The sequence below is a fragment of the Pezoporus flaviventris genome, unplaced genomic scaffold (genome assembly GCF_033815535.1).
Source record: "Pezoporus flaviventris isolate CSIRO_AGI_PZ_B2104156 unplaced genomic scaffold, CSIRO_AGI_Pfla_v1 ptg000022l, whole genome shotgun sequence".
Lineage (NCBI taxonomy): Eukaryota > Metazoa > Chordata > Aves > Psittaciformes > Psittacidae > Pezoporus > Pezoporus flaviventris.
In genome coordinates, this window is record NW_026892570.1 from 7,100,639 (window position 1) to 7,126,742 (window position 26,104).

A 26,104-nucleotide genomic window follows, 5' to 3' on the forward strand; every position below is an offset into this window, starting at 1 on the left:
TTATCATCTTTTCAGCAATTTTCTGTGATACAGTATTATGCCTTGGTATTTTCTGATTGTTACACAAACCATTAATATCCTGGCTTTTAGGGCTGCCTAACACAAATTGCATTGAAATCAACGCAATATGTCCTTGGTATATTTATATACAAAACTGAAGAGCATTTTTAGAGGCCGAAATTGTTAGAAAGAAACATGTTTAGAATCATGACTCAAAAATGTAGACATAGTATTTGCCAGTCTGGCAGAGACAGACACCAGGGTAGACTGATTTTATTTACATATGTAAGTTATTAACTTTGATGCCCTTTGAGGCATCAGATTCTTGCACATCCAGGAATCTGAATATCACAGAAAAGTGTAACAACTGCCTGACATTTTAAGTTGTGCCTCCATTTGTGGCACAGTGGAGGAAAAAATGACAATGTTATCTGAATGTCAGTAGTATCTGATGGCCATATATATTCCCAGAACTTTTGGACTGATGCAGGCTTTCAGATCAGATCTGTCTCAAATGCAGTATAAGCAGTAATGGTGCTTGCATGCAGGAGATTAAAACCTACTGAGGATCAAGACAGTGTTGTAGGCCCTGAATTTGGTTCTTCTGAGCACTTCTGTTTGTAATCCTGTGGAGCTCCAGTGTTTAAGGAGGAGAAATTACCATAACATTAGTCAGAGCCATTGGCACACAGGCAATATCTGCTCAAATAATAAAAAGCATAGATGCATTCCTGGTATTTTTTTGAATTCCTAAAACCAAATGTCTTCTGATGCTTTCTCTTTCATGCAAATAAACACTGTACCTCTACTCTGAGATTTTGCTTATAATTCACCGAGTCCTGTTAAAGCTGCCATTTGAATAAACAATAGCTAAGTATTTGGCTGCCATCTCTTTTGTACATGAACTCCAGTGACATGAATAAAGTGAGTCACTATCACTGTTGTGTCAGAAGGGAATTAGAGATAAGAAAATCAGTAGGAGTCTGTGCCATAAGTGAAGTGCAAAGATTATGTCTTGGTAATGTTACTCATCTTGAATAAATCCCTTACCGCACACATAGAAAGTCCACTTCATAAGAAAAGCAGTATCTATCACTGAGTTAAAAGCCTTAGGATTTGGCCTAGTATTTTTAACTTTAAATTTGGCACTGTAATGGAGCAATATGTGCTACTCATTCTTATGCAATAAATACCAAAAATTGTCATAGTTTCCAAGCTGTTATTGTGCAACAAACTGTAAAATTATTTTTAAAACAATATGGTGTTAATAAGGGCCATAATAATTGCATTCTGTAAGTTTTCTGCTAAATTCATTGTGCGCTGCCTATTTTCAGCATGAACAAGGGGATATTTGGCTGTACAGAATATTAATAAAATTTAAGTATATCCCACACTATATGTAAATTTTACTGAAGGCAGAAAGTTGAGGGGACTCAGAAAATGAATCAGTATATGTGATGGCATATCCACATCCATTGTACCTACCAAAATCCAGGTGATGGTAGAACATGAGTACATATTACTGTGTTTACACATAATAAGGTTGGGCAGATTTAAGAGAACCTGATAAACACCATTCACATTGTTGATTAGTCACTGGTTGATGTCACTAGGAAAAAATTTACATGGCTAATGAATAATTATTTGCCATGGACTTTTCTTAAAACTCTCTATGGAGCCCTTCATACTAACAAATATCACAGGCATAGTCCAGGACTAGCCAGCCTAGTCCAGCATAGTGTCCTAGTTTCAGCTAGGGTAGAGTTATTTTTCTTCAATCATGCTGGTGCAGTGTTGTGTTTTGGCTTTAGTCTGAGAACAAAGCTGGTAACACTGATGTTTTAGTTGTAGCTCAGTAGCACTTACCCTGATTGAGGACTTTATGTTTTATGTTGTTTTGTCAGTTAATCACTGAGCTTATAAGAGTTTTTATAACTTGGAGGATGTGATACCCCCTTTGTGCTCGAATCAATTCTCCAGTCTCTAGGAGAGAGACTAGGAGACCAGCGAAGGGGATTCTTTCCATGAAGGCTTACTACTTCTTGCAGGGCAGGGAAAGCAAGCTGGAAGGGCATGAATATCCAATTGCCAATCTCCCATCTTACACATACAGAGTCCCACTGCCTTCTCTCCCTCCCCCCACTATGTGTGACTATCTTTCCTAGTCCCATGCCCTGAAGCCAGCTACAGATGGGTGAAGAGGGCCAGGGTCTCTGGGTGAGCAGGCCACCAACACCGCATTTACTGCAGCTGAGGGTATCATCTGGCCAGTTTGCAACTACACCCATCAACGGGGCTTGGCATCTACCACCCACACTCCCACATTGTGACACTTCACATCATCTGTGGAAGATACACCAACTATTAGCTGCAGAAACAGTAACTTCACCACAGGGAGATTTGTCATTAACTGCACCTAGCATCTCTTGTTGGATTAGAATGATGAACATAATAGAAAAACATGTTTAATTACATCTGGTTTTGAACAAAAGACAAATTATTTATTTCTTTCTTCAAATGAAGCATAACACTAAGGTATAAAGGGAGTATAAATAACATCTGATTGTGCTCCTAAGCTCCATGCTGTAACTTTCTTGCAATGACATCCTTCAACAAATTAACTACAACATTACTGTTAAGTATTAATTGCACAAAACAGATACACAAAATATATAATGAGCTAGAAAGAGGACAACATTCTTCCATTATGACAAACAACTCTAACAAGAAATGGAAAAAAACCCAACAGATCTAGGCTTACACAGATGGCAACACTGAGAGTTTTAAGTCCTCTCCTTGAACACATTACATGTGATAAATAATATGCAAAATATTTAAAGAATTTTATTGTTGCTTAGAGAAGATACTTAGCAAGCAAGGAGACAGTAGCAATCACTGCCTCATGTCTCATATCCCCATCATTCAATGCAAATTTTTTACATTTCATGCAATAATCCTGAGCTTATTTTCAGTAACATTGAAATGTCATCTATATTAATTACCAAATACATACAGAGCCCAGCTATGGGATCTATTGTATTATTAAGGCATGAAAAAAAGAATAACAGTTTATTAACTCTGAATGCCACAAATACAGCACAGCAGTTGAAGGGCTCAAAAGAGCTCAGAAAGTACCAGTGGTTTCTGTGCCAAGGTCCTCCCAAACAGGGCTGTGCATCACCATCAGCTACTGAAAAGGTGCAGGATCAGATCCTGGCCTTGCTTACGTCAGGGAGGCTTGCCGTTGCCTTGACTGCTGGACCAAGCTTCAGAGCTACTGGGAGTGACTTGGACTCCTCTTCATATCCCCAAAGAATTGACAAACTTCCTCTCAAGTCAAGTACGAATTTAAAAAACAATACCTATATGTTGTTTTCTTTCTTAGCATTTCAAGTCCATGGAAAGGTTCCATTCATTATACGGTATGGCAATTAATAAAAAGCCTTTTCGGAGAAAGCTTACAAGTTAGTCTGATGTATTAGTACGTTAACAGAAGGGGGAACTATCATGAAAAGAACCTCTGCCAAGTATATGCTCTATTTATAAATTATTCTTAAGTTTAAAACTGAAGACTTTGGTAAGCCACACCAAGGACAGATGTGTGATGCAATGCTACTCTCCATGGTTCCATGGCTCTTCTCAAACACCAAGAGCAGCGCAGCCCTGTCTAGTCATCAAGTGAAGAACTTATCATGCAGATGCATGATTTGTAAGGGGCTGGTCCTATTGTTGTGCAGCTCTTCGGGTAGTCTCTATTATGCACTTAGGGAGTTCTCACAAAACACCTCATAATGAACCAGGGTATTCCAGTTCAGATAACTAAGCCATTGAAACCAAGGCAAAACCGACTGCAATACTTACTTCATGCTTGTGTCACTGCATTATATCCTACACTGGGAACTAAGATAGATTGTGGAAGATCTCCTCTCGCTCTGCTACTGCTCCTGCCCTTACACTTGTCTAGCTGAGCTCAGGGTTCACAGCTGAAGTAGCCTCGTTCGTTTCCTGCAGGCAGTCCACCATCTGCGCTGGAATAAACCATGCATGCAAAAGGTACAGGCTCTCCTGCATGGCCGCTGCCTGTACTTCCTCCTCTGCCTGCACCCCTTGTGCACACTGGCCATCCCTTGACAGAGATGGTGGTGCCCAATTCTGGCACTGCAAGGCTCTGAAAACTTTGCAGATACACATATCCAACTTAACTAATATCACCTAAAACACCAAGTTACAATATTGAAAAAATGGCTGGTCACCATAAACCATTAAGGATACTCAATACTGTCTCATCCAAAACTGACCCAGTTACTGGGTTTGAATTTGTGTGGTTTTTGGTTAACTTCTACTAATAAATAAGTTAAAGAAGGCTAAGGCTATAAATTGGTACTGTCTTATTTATAAATATTCACTTTATTTCTATTCTGTTCTAAAAAAATGTGTTAAGGAAAAAGGTGGCCAGAAGGATTACACACATAAATTGCAATTTGGTTGTTAGGCTGTAAAAACCAATCACATAAGTGAAGTTGAGCACAGTGTAAGAAAAAGCCAGTTTTTAATTAACAACTTATTTACACATTCAAAAAATCAACTGAGCTGGAGTAGATGTTCTGTGTTTGTCACCAATATTTTATTGTAACTGGCAACTTGCACGCTTTATAGTAGAAGAACAAAAGAAAATGAAGTTCACTATATACAGCCTTTGTACAGGCTACTTGACTATACACAAGGCATAGTGATCATAACACAACCTAGTCTTCATAATAACTTGCACACAAAAAGACACCAATCAGACCTTATGTGAACATTACAGTGAAATGACATCACAAGTCCAGTGAAAATTCAGCATAATACAAAACATTTTGATCTACTGCAAATGACATCCTTTAAAACGGTAAGCCTTTTTCAGTAGTAACTTAACCAGAGTCTGATGCAGAGATTTGTTGCGTTGTTATAAGTCTTTTAAGCGAAGCAACCTCTGCAGATAAACTGGCTATGCCCTGCTTCAAATACAGGTTCTCTGAATCGGAGACATTGTAGATATTGTCTTTTATTTCAACAACTCCAGTTTTGCAACCACTCTGAATTTTTACATTGAGTTCCTTCTGATGCCAGAGCTCTGGTTTAAGTGACCAGTCTTGGATGTTAGTCACCTGAACTGAGAAAGGAGTGTGAGAAGAATGCACCAAGTTTTGTGCACCATGTTTTTCAAGCTCAAAATGTCGTTTTGAGGACATGTCAATGGGGGATGACAACTTCCGTGTTGTATCATAGTCATTATCCATTGCTTCCACTTTAACTTGCATGGCTTTGGCTTTAATTCGAAGCTTGTGAGGCAAAGCTGAAGAATTCACTTCTGGAACTTTAACTGTTGCATGAACATTTTTATGTTCAACTGGGGAATGGATTGGACCCTTAGGAACTTGCTGTTCATCTTCTCCATCAGATGACTTTCCAACTACACCATCATCAGTTTCAGACGTCCTGGGGGAGTTACTGGACGACCTATTAACTTGCAGGAGCGGAGGAGAATGTGAGTACATGTTAAAGGTAGCTCCCATGTAGCTTGGATATATGGATGCTTTGTATGAACCTCTATCCTCTCTTGGCTCTCTCTCTAATTCCATGGGCTCCTGTTTTATAATCTGGAATTTATTTTCAGGACTTCTGCAGTTGCCTTGTATACGACTTGGTTGAGTATGCTCTACGGATGGTATTTCAGACACATCGGATATTGAGCTTTGAGGAGAATGTTTAATGACAGAAATACAACTGCTACCAACTATAGATGGTTCGTGCTCATCTACAAATGAGCTGATATTTGATTTGGAACTCTGATAGTCTTGGAAATACACAGTCGTTGAGCTACTGAGTTTCTGTATCTCTTGGGCATAGGCTGCAGAACTAATTAAACCAAACTTCAGCTTCAATGAAAGCAGCTCCGCTTTCAAAGTGGCATTCTCCTCTCCCAGTGCAATTAGTTTGTTCTCTAAGACAAGGTCATTCAGCCGTCGTTTTTCACGAGATCTTTTGGCAGCTTCATTGTTTTTCCGCCTTTTCTCCCAATACATAGCATCTTTCTTTTCATCTGGAATGAATTCTCGCTTCCTCCGGCAAGCTGAAGATTTACTTTTTCCACTACTTGCTTCTGTAAGTAGTATATCTTCATTTGTAGAGAATTCTTCAGACACTTCTGCTAAAGAAGACTTAAGTACTATGATTTTGTCCACATTGCTACTTGTGTCAACAGGTCCGTGTTCCTTTTTAAGGGTCTGCATTTTTCTCAGCTGCATCAGAAACAATTTGTAGTAGACCTACAAAAAGCAACACAGCAAGCTATTTCCCCATTACTTCTCACTCCACAACTTGATAAATACAGTAATTTTAAATCCACACACATTCTTTTTTCATGTTCTCAAACAGAAGTATCTAGAACCAGTTCTCGTGGGAGATCCAATGGGGATCTTCTTAAAAACCTGGAATAAATAGAGAATTTAATTACAATTTAGGAATTGCTGGTTCAGGTCATGCAATAGCAGAGTTCAATAAAAATCTCAGACTAGCATTTGGTACATTAAACCGCTCAACACTCAACCAACCAATACTCTAAGCTTTACAATACCTAGGTAGCAGATTGGCTTCCAAAACAAACAAAACAAATGCAATATGATCCAAGGAAAAATCAAGTAAAAAATATTTGAGTTTTGATCTGACAGTAATGTTGTCACAGAACTTTCCATAGTATCACTGGCCAATCTAAATCTCCAGCAGTTAACACTGAAGGACACCACGCACGTTGATGAGCGGCACTGGAAAGTATCTTGCTCTTCCACATTAAAGCATCTCTTCTGAAAACAGCTGTGGCGTATGACTTAGAAATGCTGTTTATTTGGGTAGTTCATGGATTAAAAATAACATAAGCTGATTTAGAGAAGCTGAAGTGCTCTCTATTGTCTTAAAATAACACCACTATCCATTAAAGCTATTAAGAATTTAATTATTGGTTTTGAATTCTATTAAAATATACATCTATCTACAAATGTTTATACACACACACACTTGGAATTTTAAAATGCCTTATTGATCAATCATGTCATTCAAACTAGTAAATACACATCATTTGGGCAAATATCTAACTATTAAAAAAATTGGCTATTAAAATGAAAACTTTAAAATCAGGATTGAAGAATACATAACAGAACATTTAATAACTTGCGTTTGAAAAAATAGCCTTAATACATCAAAGTGAAATTTAATACCATCGAGGCATATGCACCTTTAGAAAAGTGTATGCATTAAAGAAGAAGTTTACATCCAAAATTGTACCATTAACAAGAGAAAACCAGCTTAACTTTTAGCTTCAAGCATTTTAATCATTGAACTTGAACCTAGCATTCAAATTTCCCTATGTTTTATTTAGTTTCTCTTAGTGTAAAAATAGTTTATTCTCATAGGATCGTTTGGTCTTGATCTGAGATACAGCTTCCAAATATCTCATTTTTCCACAGTCAGTCATGTTCCTGGTAAATGTAGTATGCCAAGTACTTTTATAGAACTGACTATCGAGTCAGCAATAATTCTTGTTGTGTAACAAAAAATTAAATAAATAAATCTGCCACTTCAGATTAATGTCTCTATTTATTGGGAATGCCTTCACAATGACTAATGAAACTAATTTTAACACTATCAGTCGGGAAAGTTATAAAAGAATTAACGAATTGTATTCTGCCAGTTTCTCTTGTCTTTTCCAGAAGGTAAAAAGGAGTGAGTGATGTAATAACAATTAAGCATGGTCATAAAGACTCAGGTTTCAAGCTGTGTTCTGTTCCATCAAACCATGCCAACTCTTCTGTCATGAAAAATTAACACATTTAATAGAACAGCTAAGCAGAATTTCCTAAAATCCATGGTTAATTACTGACATGTAACTATTTGCCTTCAATAATACAGCCTTAATGGAAAATAGAGTTAGAAGTCAGCCACACCAAAGACAGCATCTAACATTTTAGTGCAAAAGCAGCACCATAAACTGCCATGTTTGTAGAGAAGAAACGTATCTCTAATGTACAAGCAATTACATAGTTAGATCCTGCTCCAAACCTCAAACTGTAGTTAAAAGGAGTTTTCTGTCAAGTTAAACAGGAGCTGGATCAGGTTTAAAAACAAAAATAAGCCCCACAGCAAAGCAACAACTGTTTGTCCAAATATTCAGTATAACGTGATTTGCTGAAGACGCTGTATAGCAATTCTGTATAGCAAGGCCACCCGAATTTTTGAGGCATTTCTAGAATATTCAGCCTCTGCAAAATACCTTTACATTAAAGGAAGAAAAATACTAGGATTTCATTTCATTATCCTGTAGCATTGGTAATGCACAGCTATTGGTCTGTAACTGTCTTGATAAAACTGAATACAGTGATTGCAGTGTATCATTAACAACTGCATTTCTGAGGAAATGCATACACCTTCTATGGCACACAGCAGGAAGAGGTATAACATGTACCAAATACCCGTGAAATTGCTACTTGTCCCATAGTATGCATCTCAGCCAACTCTTACTGAATTCAAAAGGGTTCAAAAACCAGCTTTTGTGCAGATTTCAGGGCCTTATCAATAGAGATCTTTCTGTGTTGTGCAGTACTACAAAACTATGCTCAAATCCAAGTAATAGTATTGATTCTCTTAGAAATGGGATACTAATAGGCATACGTCATTACTTTCTATGTATTTATCTGCCATGTACCCTGGAACATCTAAACTTACTTGAAACAGCAGCAGCAAAGAAGTACTTACAAATGTAGGAGCTGTGCTTTTTATAGAAGAATGAAACTACACCCACGCAGTTTGAATACAATTTTTTTTTCCCTCTTATATTCCAATCTTCCATTTTGACAATATAGAAAGAGTATCTTTAGTCTTGAACAAGACTGTATCTGGATACGAGTATGGTTTCGTGTCTCTCTGTATGGTCTCAAGGTCAAAATGATCCTACTTTGGTGTCTGTTCAACTCCGCAATCTAGGAAAAATACTACTAATACTAATAATAATCAGAAAAAAAAGTTGTTGCCTTTTTTTAGGTCATTATGTCCCCCTCACCCCCTCCCCAAACTTAATGTAGACTACTGGCATAGTTCATCAGTATGACTGTCTATGGACCAGTAAAAACTCAACTGCATGCCCACAGATAACCTGCAGCCCAACACTGGCACAGAGCTGCACTTAACAACCCAACAGCCTGCAGACCTCAAGTCCCTTGTTCTACAGGACTTCAATGCTGGGACAGCAGCATGGGCTGCCCCAACATACAATCTGCTCACTGTAGCACTGATAACTCCTGGTTTAGCCCACTTCCCTCCTGTACACATTGTTCCTGGCACAAAGATACAGAACATAAGTAGCATGCCAGTCTACAGCAAATACCAGTGTGTGTCAAACCGACCATGTTTTCACATGCAGTATTCAACTTTGCTCTCTGCCACAGTCTATCAGTAAGGCAGTCAAGACATACGTGTAACCCACTGACATAGTCTTACTGGTCTGTTATCTATGTAGTTAATTCTAACCATTACTTTAGCGAACTAACAAAACATCAATAAATCTTCAGCTCTTTCTACATCTTCCATGAGCACTTTTATCATGGTAACTGGAATTGCCTCTCTACAAACAGGAGTCAAAGCCCTTGTTTATTAATACTTCTCCATGTGGATCAGCCCAGTGCTGAGTCTGTAAACAAATTAAATTCCATCTGATGACAATGGCAAAATGCCTTCAATAAAACCAGCCATTTCAGTTCACTCACATTTTATAATTCCACTGAAAAACATCAGTATTTACACATAAATTAATGAACTATAATGATTCCTCTGACTATATTTCAAATTCCAGTATTTTCCCTTATGATTAATTTTTCAATTGCTTTATCACTTCCTCATAAAGTGTTTTAAACCCAACATTTAACACTGCCTTACATTAGTCACTGTTAGATTTTTTTTTTTTTGTTTGGTTGATGTTAATGGCATTGAGTGCCAATTCAACAATGCAATAACACTCGACCCTATTAACTTAATTACAGACCCAGTCTTGCTCTCACAGTAATTTTGCCATTGGCTTCAACTGAAACAAGATACAATCCTACATCCAAGTATTAATGAGGCTGTTGTATAGAACTCATGCTACTGAAGCAAGAAATTACATATGTAGAAACCATGACAAGTTTATTTATCCATGGACTTCATACTTCAGTGATCTGATTGTGTCAAAATTGTACATTAAGGATCTGATGCTGGGGATTTGTGTATTCACACTGTAAGAACTGAAATGTTTCAAAGGGTTGAAGGACATGGGCACAGTCTTTTCTCTCTCTGTGTAATTCAATTACATAAGTCATTTCTGCTTTAGACAATGCCCGTGGGCCTCCCCACGTGTGTGTGCTTTCTCAAAGAGTAACTGTGTATTATTTTTTGTATTTAATTTTTCAAACATATCCTAGAATTAGATAGCTAATTATTTAATTCTATTGCTCTAACATTCGTATAGTAACCCCATGAAACTAAATGAAATCAAATTTCTAGCAGTTGGATGCCCAAACACAATTCACTTTTGCATCACCATGTGTTCAAAAATTTCTCTCTCAGTTCTTCAGAAATAAAAGAAAATGATGGCCAAGTACAGCTTCTGGTTTCAGAGAAGAACCACGCCTGTATCACCATCACCACTATATGTCAAGCTGCAGAAAAAGCAGTAAAAGTTTGTACTGGTATGTCTGTGCGTATTTTTAGTTGTTGCCCTCCATGTTTTGCATAGGTCTCATTAACTATATTACTGCTACCATTCTGTCACAGGTTATCTATTTTGAAAACCTGTCTACATACCAGAAGAGCTGGTGCCTAACCTGTTCATAGATACCAAAATTACCAGTTTGCATTCCAAACCTTAAAAACCTGAAACATATAGTTAGCACTTTAACATCAAAGTGTTTTAGAAACAATTGCTATCCATCTCGAGACTTTTATAAGGTCCAAAAAATATCCTCATTGAGCACGCTGACAGGAGGCAGAGTTTAAACTTAGGTGGTGAGTATACAGCCTGTCTCAACACTGCTGAAATACTGGAAAATACTGTGGAGTTGCTCTACCTCTACTGCTTTTCACAGAAATCCTGCACCCCTCAAGTCTGTCATAATCCAACAGAGGATATGGCCCCATTCTAACCTCCACCAACATCCTTCAATATATTTTTTCTTGCCTTTTTATCTAACACGGTAGCAAAATTACATTCCTGTTGAAGAAAAGCCTTAATACTGGCTCCACTGGAAAAGTGACATTATTCCTAGGATGGATTTGTAGGCAAGAGTGTCTAGGTAATGCAGAGCAAATAAAGTTGCAATTTTCTGGAAAAAAAAAAAAATAGGTGACTGCATTTTACGCTATGATGGACAGGTTATCCATAGCCAGAAAGGGTAAAAGCATTCACGATACAAATGTGACCACCATTTACTGCTATTATATAGCTGCACTCGTAGAGACCTGAATCCATTACAGCAGCATGGAGCAATGCAGAATTATTGATCCTGTACACAGTTCCCTCTTCTAACAACTTCATGGGCACCTTAAGTGCTGACAGTTTCAGGATCAACGTGTAATTAGGTCAGTGGAACACTGATGATGATAGCTTTGCACAAGATGACCCATTTTTGCTAAAATGTTGATCATCTTACTGAAAGAAAAAAAAAATGGGAGATGTCTACACAATACAGTCCATTGGGAATATAAAAAAATAATTTATTACAACAAATCAAATCAATCAAATCTATTTAAAATATATAGAAAAATTAGTAAGTCTGTCATGGAACTTAGAACATTATTGAACCTTCATATTACGCACCTCCAAACTGTACCCAGAAATATCATCACACATGCAATTTTTACAAAAGGCTTTCACTGTTAGGAAAATTACTTAAGTTACTGTTTATCTTAATAACTACAAATAACTCATTAAAGTACAGCCTGCTTCCCAAACGTAAATTACACAAATTGTGCAAATAAAAGTATTATTTGGAAAGTACAAAACATGTTAAAGGTAGCTACTGCTCAAAAAGGTCAGTTGAGCTTAATAGGCGCAAATTTGACCTATATTTTCTCCCATTCCCTTAGGAAGACAATATGATACTATCAGATCTGTTCAATTTTTCCAAAACAGTTTACTGCTCTGATTTAAGGGATGAAAAACAAAAGCTAAAGAATGTTATTCAAAGTGCCATGAAAAGCTTTAAAACTGAGAAGCAAAGAAAACGTATACACAACTTGTGTAAATATTTCATTATAGATACGTAAGTAGTATGTGTACATAAATCATGCCATTTTGATTATCACATAACTTTCCAGTGTTTTTAATAAAACCCTAATAGAAACAACAGTTACTGAAGTTACAGTACTATATGACAGTATGCATCTCGTCATTTCAATAGCTATTTGACAGCAAGAAAAAACTACACTTGGAAAAGCTGTAACTTAATAGTAACAACATTCTGGAAATATGATCTCAATTCCTCTAGCTAAGAACCATAAAAAAAAAATAAACAACAAAACCCAACCAAAAAACAAAACACACCACCATAATAAAATGTTAATTATTCTGACAACAAATGGTTTTCTATTTCTGAACTATGTTCTTAAAACGCCACGCATGGACCAGACCTTCAGCTGACCTAAATTTATATAGTGCTATTTAAAGGCAGCAGAATTATGTCAATTAATCCCAGCTGATGCCCTAAACATGCACCTTGTTATATAACAACTTAAATACAAATATGTAAACCGAACATCTCCCGTAAAATGTTGTAATCTACCACTCACAGCAAATGGAACAGAGAAAGAGCAATCTTTAGTACTCCAATTCTGTGAGACAGGTCAGGCTGGAAGACCACTGCCCATGCTGAGCACCATTTTCTTTATTGGGCTGTGCTCCCTTTGTAAGAGGAGGTCTTCCAGCTCTGACACCTGTACTGTTAACTGCTGTGCTGCCACCATTGCGCATCATAAAAAACAGTTCATTACTCAAATACCTTGTGACAGACTGAAAAGTACACCAAGATGGAGCAACTCAAAAAAAGGGGGGGGGGGAGGAACCTCTCAAATAAAGCACTCTTTCTGACAGAATATAGATTTGTGTAATGTCTGTCACCAGATTCAGTCTCTCAGTATGCTAATCTGGAAATGGATCAATTCAACACACAAATTACGAAAAAAAAAAACAGGATATCTAAGGAGGTTTTAATAATAATTGACTTCAGATTCATCTTTTAATACAAAAAGTTTAAGAATATTGCTTCTATCACATTTTCAGCCAAGTCCAAGTATGCCCTTGCTTACACAATCTTATTTTTGACAGTCATACTTAGCATCAGTATTAGGAAGTTACATATAACTTGTTAAAAAAAAAAACAAAACACAAAAAAAAAACAAAACAAGCAAACAAACAAAACCACCACACAAACCCCACAAAAGGGTGGGATTTTTTTATTTCCAAACACTGTAAAATACTGTAAAATGGAAATCAGCTGACGTTTTCTTTTAGAACAGACTGTAGAAATTGGCCATCTATTTGCATTTTTTTCCTATTACATATCCTAAGCACATTTATATCTCATAACTGGCTGTAATGATCATGACAAGGTCACCTAGAAGAGTCAATTAAGCTGATGAGTCAGATCCATTGCTTAACAGTGTGTAATAAGACCCGAACAGAGGATTTTATTGTTCATATTATTGCATCATAGTGATGTTATAACAGCAGTACGATTGCTGTCTGGAAAAAACTATTGCATAAGGATAGTTTGCATAACTATTCGTTAAAATAAGTCAATTAAAAATGACCTAAAGGTTTTTTTTATTTATGAGTTTTATTTCAAGATAAAGGATTGAAAAAAGCAGCATGGTATTGATATACTTCTCAGACTGTTTAGACTTCACTGCAACAGAAAAAATGTCTGCATGTCCATCCTATAAATTTTAGCCAAGGCATGGCAAATACCCTTCCTTTTTAGGATGAGATAAGCTGTGAGGAGGTCATGTAAGTACTTACAATTTATGGGGAAGACTAAGCTTTTTGACATAATTCAGATAAGTTTTTTTAAATACATATACATATTTATAAAACCAAACCAACAAAACCCACAACCAAAAAAACCTCACACCCCCCCCCCCAAAAAAAAAAAACACAAACACACACAACCAACCAACAACAAAAACTGAACACCAAACAAAAAAAATTAAGGAGAAACTCCAGCCTTTGAGGTCAAATCCAGGAAGCTGAATATTTTAAAAGCTAGTTAAGAATCCTCTGGAGAATGAGTTAAAAATATAAATAAAAATTTAAAGTGGAGGCAGATCATTCTAAAGTGCATTGCATTTCAACAGCCAAACACATCTGTAACATGAGAACTCTTACAACAATAACTGCTATGCCAATGACATTAAGGATCTTTATTCAGTAATCCTTGAACTTGTTGGTTTAAATCAGGTCTTTGGGCCAAAAGCTGAATCCTTATTCATTCAAGTTTCCCATCAAAGTCAAAATTTTGATTGAATAAGGTCCGTAAAACTGATAGATATAGCAGTATTTTAAATGAGGCTCTGGATTAATTACCAAGGAGGGCAAAGATGACTCAAAGTAGGTTGCATATACACGAGCAAACACAATGAAACGGAGTAAAATCATTCAAGTTACAAGGACAGGGGGAAGAAAAAATACAGTTGTTTTTAACACAACAGTAACGCCAAGACAACTTCACGATCAAAGCTGTACTTGACCCCAACAGTCAAGTAGCAGAAAAGCTTAGGCATGTTGTTAAGAATATCGCCTTTTTTAAATACTTTGCTGCTACTACCTATGGCAGGTATACTGAATGCTAATACAGCAGCCAGGGTACTCAGTTAGGGCTCTGGAGGTTTTGGTCACAAGCACAGTGACGTTGGTTTTGTTTTCTTAAACGGCTGCTTTAGTCACATACACACAAAAGAAATAAATAAAAATAACCTCATTGTGAAAGCCAAGTTATCAACAGCAACTTTCAAGCTGTCGAGGTCAGAGCACAAGCTGACTCCAAAGTACGGGACGTCCAGCCATGACTTTTACCACTGCAATACCTAAATGACTTGGCAAAATAACAGAATTGGGCAATGGCCATTTTTTGTGGTTGCTGCTCGTTACGTAAAAAGAGAAACACGAGAACGCTGGGGTGGCAGGAGGGGGTTTGTGCTAGGCTCTGCCATGCCTACCTGGCAGCAAAGGGAAGGGGAAAGGTGTCTGCGGGGGCGGGGGGGGGGGGGGGGCGGCTCTGTCTGGCGCTCCCTGCCTGCAGGCGATGGTGGGACACGGCAGGGGGCACACGGGCAAAAGAGGTCGGGACGCTCCGCGCGGCGAGCTCAGCGGCCGCGCTGCGGGGAGGCGGCGTCCTTCCCGCAGCACCGCCCCGCACCTCGCCGCCACAAAGGCAGCCCGGCCCGGCCCGCCGACCCCCCTACGTGACCGGCGCCTCATGGCGCCTAGCCCGCTCCCCCCTCAGCACGGCCCCGCGCAAACAACCCACCGTCCCCCCCACCCCACCTACCCGCCCGCCCGCCGCCGCCCCAGTCCAGAACAAAGGGTTGAGGGGGAGCGCCAGCGCCCCCAGCCTTCCCCCGCATGCCCGGTGCCGCCGCGCCCCAACGGCCACCAACGGCTCCCAACAGCCGCTGGGGACGCGGCGACCCCCGCACAAGGCGCAAGGCTGAGAAGGTGAAGGCGGGCGCGGAATCGGGCTCCGCAGGGAGGGCTCTACCCGCTCCGCTCCGCGCCGCCGGGTCCGTCACACTGACCTACTGGAGATGCGGGCGGCTGCCCCCGGGGGCGGCGGCACCTGGACGCCTGCTCGCCCGCCACGGTCAGGCTACGAGAAGGACGGCTCCACCGCTTCCCCCCGGGCGCGGCTGACACCTCCTGAACGCCTTCCTTCCCCTAAATTAGCCGTTTCTTTATTATTATTATTAAAGAAACGGCAAGTGAAAGCCCGTACCGATGTCTCAGCGTCTGGGCGAAATGCGTTCCTAAAAAACCACAGCCTTATCTCAAAACGTCTCTGAAGGCGTGGAGTTAAAAATCCGAGCAAATGGCCTCGAACGTCTACACACACAGCTCTGGAGAAAGACCAGAAATAGCACATGAAGCCACAATTGCTAAAATGCGATGGAGCTAAATATAGACCAACACAAATCTCGTTTTAAGGCACCCGGCACGCAGCCGACGAGCGCGCCTCGCTTCGCCTCGCCTTCCCGCTTACCCAGTTGTCTACTTCCCTTATTAAGCGCACTTCAGCCGAATCTGTTACAGTTACAGGCTTTGACTTGGGTCTTTTTTTTTCAGGGAGAGATTGTCCTAGTTTCTTTGTAGGGAGATTATAAAATCGCATAATTAGCTCCCTCTTCCCAGCCAGCCTGCCAGCAAATTCTGTGGTTACATAATGCAACATTTCCAGGAACTATTATGCGAGCGGTCCCGGAGCGCCCGAAAAACCGCGACAGAAGCGACCAAGAGGGCCGGGACAGACGCGGCCCCGCACGGCGTGGGCACAGGGCCCGGCCGCTGCCGTCAATCCCGTTTGCCCGCGGGCAACATCCCTCAGGGCCGCCCGACAAGGGAGAGGAGGGGGAGTTCTCGCCAGCAGGCTCCGGCGGCACGCAGCTCCCGGTGGCTCCGGGGCGAGGTGCGGGCGGCGGGCAGCACCCAGCCCTCCGCCCCGCACGGCGGCCGCAGCGGCGGGCCGCTCCACGCCGGCACATTATGCAATGCAGTACAGCGGCTCCGGCGGTGCTGCCCGCGGTTCGCTGTGGGGAGGAGCGGGGGGCAGTAAGGCACGCCGGGAATCACCACCGCCTCCCTCTCCGCAATGGAATCCTTCGGCGGACATCTGCCGGGCCGACTCCAGCGGCAGCACGCAGAGCCGGCCCGCCCGGCCGACCGACCACTCCCCGCCCGGCGGCTGCCGGAGCCGGCTTGGGCTCATATTATGTAACAGCGGACCTCGGCCCGGCCCGGCCCGACCAAACCCAGCCCAGCCGAGGCGCGGTGGGTGCCGCAGCCCGGGCGGACACCCAAACTTCATACCGTGCACCGCTCCGCGGGCGTACGCTCCTTCCTACCTGCAGCGCACCGCTGGACGCCGAGCATCCCCCGCCCCGCGCCGGGCCGGGCCGCGGGCGGCCGAGGCGAGGCGAGAAGCGGTGTGGTGCGGTGCCGTGCGATGCGGTGCCGGGCGATGCAGTGCCGTGAGGTGCGGTGCCGTGCTACGCTGTACAGGCAGCAACACAGCAGCCAAGCGGGAGCGTGCGGCGGCGACGCGGAGGGATGTGTGTTAGTAGGTCAGGGCTGCGCGGAGCGGAGCTCATAGCCCGCATGCCAGCCGCGCCGCGCTGTGACTGGCGGCCAGGACAGCCCAATCAGCGCCGGGCTCTTCCGGAGGACTGCCAATGGGAGCGTCCAGGGGCGGGGAGGGGCGGGGCGCGGGGCGGTGTGTGGTACAGTAGGTCTGTGTGTTGGCGATTGCATAACCGCCGGCGGGGCGGGGGGCGGCTCGGGGGGCCAAAGTAGGGGGAGCGGCGCGGGGGGCGCCGGCACTTACGTAACCGGCGCTGTGCCCAGCGGCAGCGTGTGGGGGGAGGCGCTCGGATCGCGTAAGTCTTCGCAGAGGCGCAGCGCCGCGCCACCGCGCCCCCTACCCGGCAGCGGTGAGACCGAGCTCCCCCGTCCGCTCTGCCGGGGGAAACGGAGCTCGGCGGGGCTCTCGCTGCCGTGCCGGTGCCGCGGTGCGCGGCGTCAGCTGGGTGTGTCTGTACGGGTGTAAAAGTCAAGTCCTCCGCCCCGGCGGGAGCCTTGTTGTCTCGGAGCGATTGCACAAGAGCGGGCAGCCGCGCTCCCGAGGCACGTACCTGTTACCGAGCCATGCATACGGGTAACCTGCGGCGGGTTGCGCCGCAGCTCTGACTCGCGGAAAACAGTGATAATTGTAAAAGGGAGGGGAAGGAGCCGGGCGCCTCACCGGGCGCGCTACCTGCCGCCACGCCGCTCGGCGCTCTGTACCTCTGGCGGTACGCTGGCCCTGCACCGCCGCTGCTTGGTTCCGCCACCGTCAAGGCTGAAGGGTTGCGACTGGTTGGTCCGCCTGTTTCATCTCTGCACCCCACCCCGAGGCGGCCGCGCTGGAATGCCGGTCGGAAGCTGCTGCGCGTTTTGGAGGTACCCGTCCGCGCTGCCCCTTGCCTGCTCGGGGCGATCGGCTCCGAGCCCCCCTTCGCCCTGTGGCGCGGTGGGAAGAGCGGAGACAAAATCGGGTGCTGCGTTAACCCTTGCGTAGCCTCCGTTTTAGGTAATGACACGTGCCCGTCAAGAAATCCAGTTCTCAGAACATGTTGGAATGCACACGTTTATTAAGCGTGTGATATTGTCCTCTTTTTTTTCCTCATGAAAGGTTTGTCACTCCCTTTTTTCCTTCACAAGTAAAATTTACAAAGGCAACTGAGAATTTTCCTTATTAAACCCTAGTGCAAGAACATTATTCCCAATTTTATTCTATTACATACTTTTACCAAAATAGCAGTCCTCGCTAACATAGCCCAGTTATATTACTCTGTCATCCCGTATTTATATGTCAACAGAGACATCTCTCTGAAGCAAAGCAAACCTGAAAGGAAGCAAATTCAGGTACCAGAGTGCACGGAATACTTTTAGGTTTATCCTAGTCGTTGATCCTTTATCACACATACCCATATCATTGCTCCACAATAAAGCTAAGTGCCTTAAATTCACTCCCAAGATTATTATGCAAGTCTAATAACCTTTATTCTCAGCAATTTTGCTCTCCCCTCCCAGTTTCTAATATCCAACATATGGAGCCTTGTAATGGTGACAGACTATGGAGCCCACAGTGACTACAGCAAGGACTCAAAAGCAGCCTGCATCCCAGAGATAGACTGCTACCTCCGTCTGGGGGCTGCACTGTCAATTTTTATGAAGTGTTCCCGCTTGCCAGTGGGTACAAATACATACAAAAGCAGTCAGCATGCTACTGGAAATGTCAGGCATAAGCTCTGGCAATGAGCTTAAAGACCTTATTGCTTACAAATATTGGTGGTCTACTTCAGGTATTAGGCACAGTGGAGATCCTATGGGAAGAAACTTGCACAGCACACATGATGTCACATACTATGCATCTGGTACTAATCCAATGCATGGAGAGTCCCTATGACTGTCAAAAACTACAGTCAAAACTTCAGGCAATTTCTTAAATGGAAAGGTACATGCCATTTTAACCATGGAAAATATTTGCAATAAATCTTGGGCGTATACTTCTAACAACTTTAAATCTCATATCTAGAAAAAAAATGCGGTAACTCAAATCTGCTGTCGTAACTTAGATTCTTAAAATACAGAAAGAAGTCTCCAAGGCAATAATATCCTTCCTATGTGGGTGGACAGTCCTGGAAATGATATTCCAGATGGCGTTTGGTTGCCTATTTGCTTATATGTTTGTCACTAATTATAATCAGCCATAAAACCAGACCTGATCTTTCTCCCAGATTAGTAACAAAGATAATTTCTGTGTTTTATGTTACTTCTACTGGGTGGAGGTCGGAAGAATCAAAACCTTCTACAGCAAAAGCTGTTCTTACTCTCCAGACCTTACAGTGGGTGCTTGGCACTCCCAAAGATATGGTGAAATAGCTGGATGCTGATGTGGCTAGAGGAACATAGGCATTTTTCTCCCTCTCCTGAGGTACAAGGTAAAAAAGCACAGATGAAAGCCATAGTTAGCATTCTGCACAAGGGGAACCTAAGGCTTTTGGGAAAACTCTAAAAAGAGAATCTTTCTAGGGTTATCCACCTCTGCTGATTTTCCTACTGGAAGGATGAAACAGGTCATGAAGATCTCTAGCTAAACTATCAGCTGACTAGCATGGCAGGATTTATACTTGCTTTCTGGTGGCACAATATTAGCTTCAACTCCTGTAGCTTCATTGGTATTTATTACTATATGACTTAAACCCTCTTAACACTACTCTCTGATTTTAGCTCAATGAGTATGGCTGGGCCTATACTGAGTCATAGTACTACACAGAATGTCTAGGAAAGGGGCATTTCAGAAATAATTAGTAAAAATAAAACGGAAAGTAACGCCTGTCATCTCTAACATTGATGGACTTCTTTGCATTCACCTTTGTCCATGCCTCTTGGGTTTTCTGTAGTACAAGCTTTGTTTGAGTACGTGTGGCAGACGCTCCCACCCAAGCTGGGATTGAGGCCCTCCAGCCGGTGGGCTGGGACTGACCTCAGTTGTGTAATGCAGACCTCAAATAACATAATGATGACTTCAGCTATGTAATGCTGACTGCAGTTCTGTAATGCTTACTGCCCCCCTGCACAGGCTGCCCTTGTCAAGCACATGTGGTGCTGTATGGGGCTAAGGTAAGACCATCCCTCAGCCAGAGAGGACTAACATGATCATATTTGACAGCAGATCAGATTCGACTGAGGTATAAATGGGGTCCCAATGGTGGGCCAGTTGAGTCAGTCCTCCTCAGAGCAGTGGTTCTGCAGCTGAGGACTCTTGTCTTCAGTCGGGGTGCTGCCCAACGTAACTCCTGAGTTTAAGAGCCCTCCTTTTATTAGGTGAGTGACTGTGCATTCTGGGTTAACCTTCTAAAATGTTAAGAATTCTTAAGTCAAATGTTTAGTACCAATTCCATTTGACATCTCAAATTTGTGATCCACCAGATGTTGGTGAGCTTTAATTGGTTTTATAAAATTAATTCTGTTTAAGTGTATTATTGGTCTCATAAGTCTCCACAACATTATGACCCAGCCTGAAATTCAGAATCAGTTGAAATCAACAGTAAAAGTCTCAATGCCTCCAAAGAAGAAAGGCTTTAATTCCTTTCCTTTATAATAGTCTGCACACAGTTCAGCATAATCATTGAAATAATGTGCAGTTTGGAACAAAATAAGAATAAAATACTTCCTTATTAAGCATATTTTATTAATATATTAATACTTCTTTATTAAGCATATTTTAATGATTTATATATGTGCATGTGTGTGTGAATAAACACATACATACTGGAATTAACTGAAGATACAGAAACTTCTGCTATAATCCTTGGTTTCCTTGCATTACATTCTTTGTAGAAGTTTTACTGCATAGCAGTGCAATCACAGAAAACTGTATTAACCAACCTTTTTATATATCGATGCGATCAGTACTCAAAAATGTTTAATACTAAACAAGTCCTCCTCCAGGGCTTCCTGCCCTGAGTAGTAGTGAAAGTTCCATAAAATAGATGATACCGTGATTTTACAAAGATCAAAGTCAGAAATAAAATACATTCAAGAAAAAGGCAAGTCATTTGACTACAGTTCAAAGTATTAATCAAAACATTTCCATGCATCAGGGAACGTTTGTGGAAACTGTACTGGAAAAACATTTGTGTTGTAATGTACTCTTGCTAAAAGAAAACCCAAGAGAAATAGATGTTCACATTGTTACTTAGGCAGACATAAGTGAGGCAATGTTTACTGGAGAAGTTAAATGTGAAGAAACACCAGAAATTGCACAATAAGTGCATGGACTAAATAAAGAAAATTTACATGATACTTTTGCGCAGCAACAGCCAACTTAAAATTGATGGGCCATTCATAACCTTTACATGACACAGAAGTGCAAAAGCAAACTCGATGACTATGAATGTCTTTCATGTTCTCTATCAAAGCTGCAATCTAAAACACAAAAGAAGGTTATGATGTTCAAATATTTTAGAGGAGTCTAGAGGCAAACAAACATGTCCAGTTTCTTAGGACGCAGATAGCAATTCCATCAGCGTAGCCACTGGCACCCTACCCTACTTGGATTCTGGGGCAATCTAGAGAACAGCAATATCTTCAGGACTGAAGGAAGTATCTGATTTCACATGGATATTTTAAACACACAGAAGTATTTTCAAAAGGTTCCTTCAATTAATGAACACGTATACCACTAATGCGTATAACACTGCTGTTACTGAAACTCTGAGGTAGCACTGCCAATACTGTGGAAAGTAAAAAGTATTGCCATTCATTTTGAAGATCAGAGTAAAAAAGAAAAATCACTGGGAAGCCATCAAAATGTGAGCATGTGCCATTTTATGAAGTGTGCAGTATGTATATAGAGAGTGGGAAATGCTCTGAATATCCCTGAAAAAAAAAAAAAAGGATGAGTCCTAGCTTCCCTCTACATATGACTGAGCAGCAGACATGATGAGCAGGAAGTCTGGAGTGCACCACATAAAAGTGCTGGAGAAAGAAAGCAGCAGGCACCCTGCAGTAACTGGGATGGCAAGGCACACCTTACACCCATGTAAGTTTGAAAGGAAGGGAGAGATGGCACACAGGTAGGGAGATCAGCAATTTCTCATGACCAACAGCACAAGAGAGAGACAAGTGACGTTGCAATGCCACCAGGAACAGCTGTTTTCAGCCTGCGGTGAAATGAGTTCACCAGGCAGCATGCTAAGTTCCAGCTTCATGGCACCTTGCTCAGAGGTTGCTAGGGACCAGAGGGTTTCAAATATGTAGTTCTTCAGAGCTGCCTTGCAGCTGACATTTGAATCGTTCCAGTTAAATGAGACAGGCCAATAATTTGCAGGATTTCTGATGTGAAATTGATGATTTCTTGTGAAGTAAGACCACTCGTACAAGAGAGAAGCCAAAAGTCCCTCATGTCCAGAGGCTGTCCTAGTCTACAGTGACTGAAGCAACTGCTGAGATGTTCTAGTTTAAAGCCCCAGCAAACGAAGCTTTCTGACACAGAAGAAACAAAACAAAACAAAAACCCACAACACAAGCAAACATCCCCCCACACACACACGTTTTCACATTTTCTTTGTTAACACAGTTTTCTGTCCACATGGGTGTGAGCAATCTTATCTTCAAATAAAGCAACACTGTCTTGCATAAAAGTTACCCAAATGACAGTGTTAACAAAAGCTTGATTCAGTTAGTCATCTAAATGAGATTACTAAATAATGATGATACAAGTAAAAAAATTCACTGCTTGGTCTTCAGCAGATGCAAAACAAAGTCAAGACTCTTAAGCAGAGTTTTTTTAGATATGACGTAACACTGTTCACTGCTACTTTTCCAGTCACCTGCTTTTCTGCTTCATTTGTCATACTCCAAGGTGAGAGATGTGTAAAGAAACCAGTAGGGTGGTTTTTTGGAGTCATTTCTTATATACGTTTAAGACTTGGGCTTGCCATTTAGTCTTTGTTCACATTACTCATTCTCTGACTTTCATGATTTACATTTGTGAGTAATACTTAAGTAACAGCACGAAATCTGTGAGAAATGCACCTCACTTGACTTTCACCACAGTGTGTGGAAGTCTACCATGATTGACCACTAAAGGCAGACAGACACTGGGGACAGATATTTTGCTATGACGTTATGATTTGAGGAATGATGCTGAAAACAAACATCACATAATAGATTTTTACAGCCCATAACAACTAAGAATAGTAAAATGCGTATTAAAATACTGAGCAGTTGGCTCTCCTATGACAGTAATTATCAGTGAGTCATTTGTTGAAGCCACTATGCTTTGCAAAATAGTTGGAAATGTGTTCCATTGAAGTGAAAATTGAGTAGTAAACTTAAAGACATCAAGAGCTATAAAAAGTTTGTCACACAGCAATGATTAGCAGAAAGACAAGAAGAAGCCTTTGTTCTCTTGCAGGGGGTGTCTGTGCTACTGTTTTATGGTTATTGTACTTTAAAGCTGTGTAAGCACTGGGCAGGCTAATTACAGCCTTGTGGGAGAACAGAGTATAATTCTTAATCTTAGATCCTTGCTCTCAAGTACTGCAGTGAGTCTGGAAAACACCCTTAGCAAGGATCACTGAAAAGCATACTCCTGATTGTTCAGCAGATGTTGTTGCATGAACTTCATCATTTAAAGTCAGGCAGATGGCTTAATTAAAACTTTTGCTCCTGAAATTTTCTGCTCAGCTACTTGGTACCTTGGAGGACTAAAAATAACATTGCCATCATTCCTTTTCACCCATAACATTCTCAGATGACTGAAGTTTTTCCTTCTATGCATGCAGTGAGGAGGCGCCCTTCATGCAGATGAGTCCAACTGGGACCTAGAAATGTGGGAAGCTGGGAGCTATACTGCTCAAGCCCAGCACAGGGTTTCATCCAAAAGACATTCACAAAAACTCTACTAAACACTGCTGGTATATCACTGTTGCACTGATAGTTTCTTAACTCTTGGACTGCAGAGTTCTAGAATTGGCATCGGGGGGGTGGGTAAAAGGTGGCCTAATATGTAGAAAAAGAGTTTAAAAGTCACCAGAACAGACACAAAGAGCAAAAGTGAGCCTGTCTTTTATAGTGTAGCCATCAGAACATTCACCATGGGAGAAAGGTGTGTTTCAGTACTTACTTCAAGGACAATTTATGCATTCAGCAGGCTGGACCCAACCCTGAAGAACATCCTGTGTTACCCAGGATAAATAGATAGTCATCCTGAATTTGTGCAAACATGTATTCATTCTGTCCTGAATCACCCTGATTCCCTCATAGAGCACCACATGCAAGAAAACTACTTATTAGCTAGCTCAAAAATAGTTCTCTAAAAATAAGTATGATGGAGACTTACACAATAATGTATACTTAGTTTTCTTCATTGTGTTTCATGCAAGAAACAGATGGCAAACGCAAAAAAGATCTGAATGTAGTAAGAGAGTGTGGTTGGAGAATATGTAGTCCAGTGAAGCCAGGAAGGCTCAGCAGTCTGTAAACAAAGCTGTTTCAGAAGTATCTTATCTGTTAATGCCTGTACCTTTCTTTCAGGTAGGAGATGGAAGTCTAGTGTGTTAATCTATTTTGATTATCATACTTTGGTTCTTTATGCATAAATACCAATCTCTCAACAATGTTGAGTACAAATCTCTTACGTTAGAACAGGTAGACAGGGATAAAATCTACTGTGAAATTAATTTGGAACTAAAGATAGTTCTGATGTAGTGTTCCATATACCTATGTGGTTGCAACCCTTGAAGAGTTACAAGTGTCTTCTCTCCAGAAAAATTCATTTATAACTTCAAAGCTGATGCTAACACAAGTCATAGCAACAGAGGAAAACATTAAGCTTGACTGTAATCCTACTTTTACATTGAGCTGCCCGAAACAAAGGGCAAAGGTTAGAAATAATGTGGTAAGTCAAGTAATGGTTTAGAAGGCCTGCAGTGTTATTGGCAAGCTAGCTTTACCTAGTATTGATAGCCTTCCAGTATTCCAGTGAAATACTTTTATGTTAGAGCAACCTGATAAATTATTTGAATTAACTCTAAAAGCTGAGCAGTGGCAGGCCAAGAAGGAATGGGGCAACAAACTAAAGGGATGGGTATTTTTCCCTATCATCCAATTATTATTGCCTGCACATAGCACATACATTTGCAAGCCACCTAACCTCCCTTTGGAATATGGCAGAATCTGTCTCTCACATCTGCTAGTGATGACACATCCTATAGGAAAATTTGCTGGACATTTGTTTGCTTCTGAGGTACCTTTCACCTCTCCTGTTCAGAGAAGGAGATACCAGACAGGGAGAAGATCAGGGCTGAGAGAGTTGGTGTTTGTCCAGGGGCAAAGCATGGGTTTGTGTTTGAGATATGAAACACTAGTTGTGAACTTCTTATGGAGCTGTGAGAAAACCATGGTCCAGAATTAGGTCAAGATCACCAGGCTTCACTGCTGGTGATGAGAAATGCAAAAAGATCCAGAAATTAAATATTCTCTCTAGTGGTCCCTGAAAAATTCTGAGGAAAATAAAAGACGAAGCAAAACTTCATGTGGGTCTTTAAGAGTAAACATGGAAAGAATAAGAGGCTGTTTAGTTTTCTAGGACAAATCACAAATGCTTTCCATGTAATTGGTGAAAATAAGCCTAGAATTTGTCTTCATAGTCCCTGTAAGTTCTAAGGACAAGGACATGTTTTAAATTTTATTTTACTTGTATTTGGCTCAAAACGTGTGAAAAGA

The 26,104-nt window shown here is 41.4% G+C and overlaps 1 protein-coding gene across 3 annotated transcripts; it reads right to left on the reverse strand.

Annotated features, from left to right (window-relative positions):
- Nucleotides 1-2,476: 2,476 nt before the first annotated feature.
- NFIL3 (nuclear factor, interleukin 3 regulated) lies at nt 2,477-17,278 on the reverse strand. Of its 3 annotated transcripts, XM_061456365.1 has the most exons (3): nt 16,314-16,498; nt 16,050-16,170; nt 2,477-6,470 (listed from the first exon to the last, which is right to left on the reverse strand). In XM_061456365.1, the coding sequence occupies exon 3, from the start codon at nt 6,285-6,287 to the stop codon at nt 4,911-4,913; it is 1,377 nt and encodes a 458-aa protein (XP_061312349.1). In that variant the 5' UTR covers nt 6,288-6,470; nt 16,050-16,170; nt 16,314-16,498; the 3' UTR covers nt 2,477-4,910. The 3 variants fall into 3 exon arrangements, with proteins under 3 accessions (XP_061312349.1, XP_061312347.1, XP_061312350.1); XM_061456363.1 differs by lacking the exons at nt 16,050-16,170; nt 16,314-16,498 and adding an exon at nt 17,173-17,278; XM_061456366.1 differs by lacking the exons at nt 16,050-16,170; nt 16,314-16,498 and adding an exon at nt 15,032-15,241.
- Between the last annotated feature and the right edge of the window lie 8,826 nt (nt 17,279-26,104).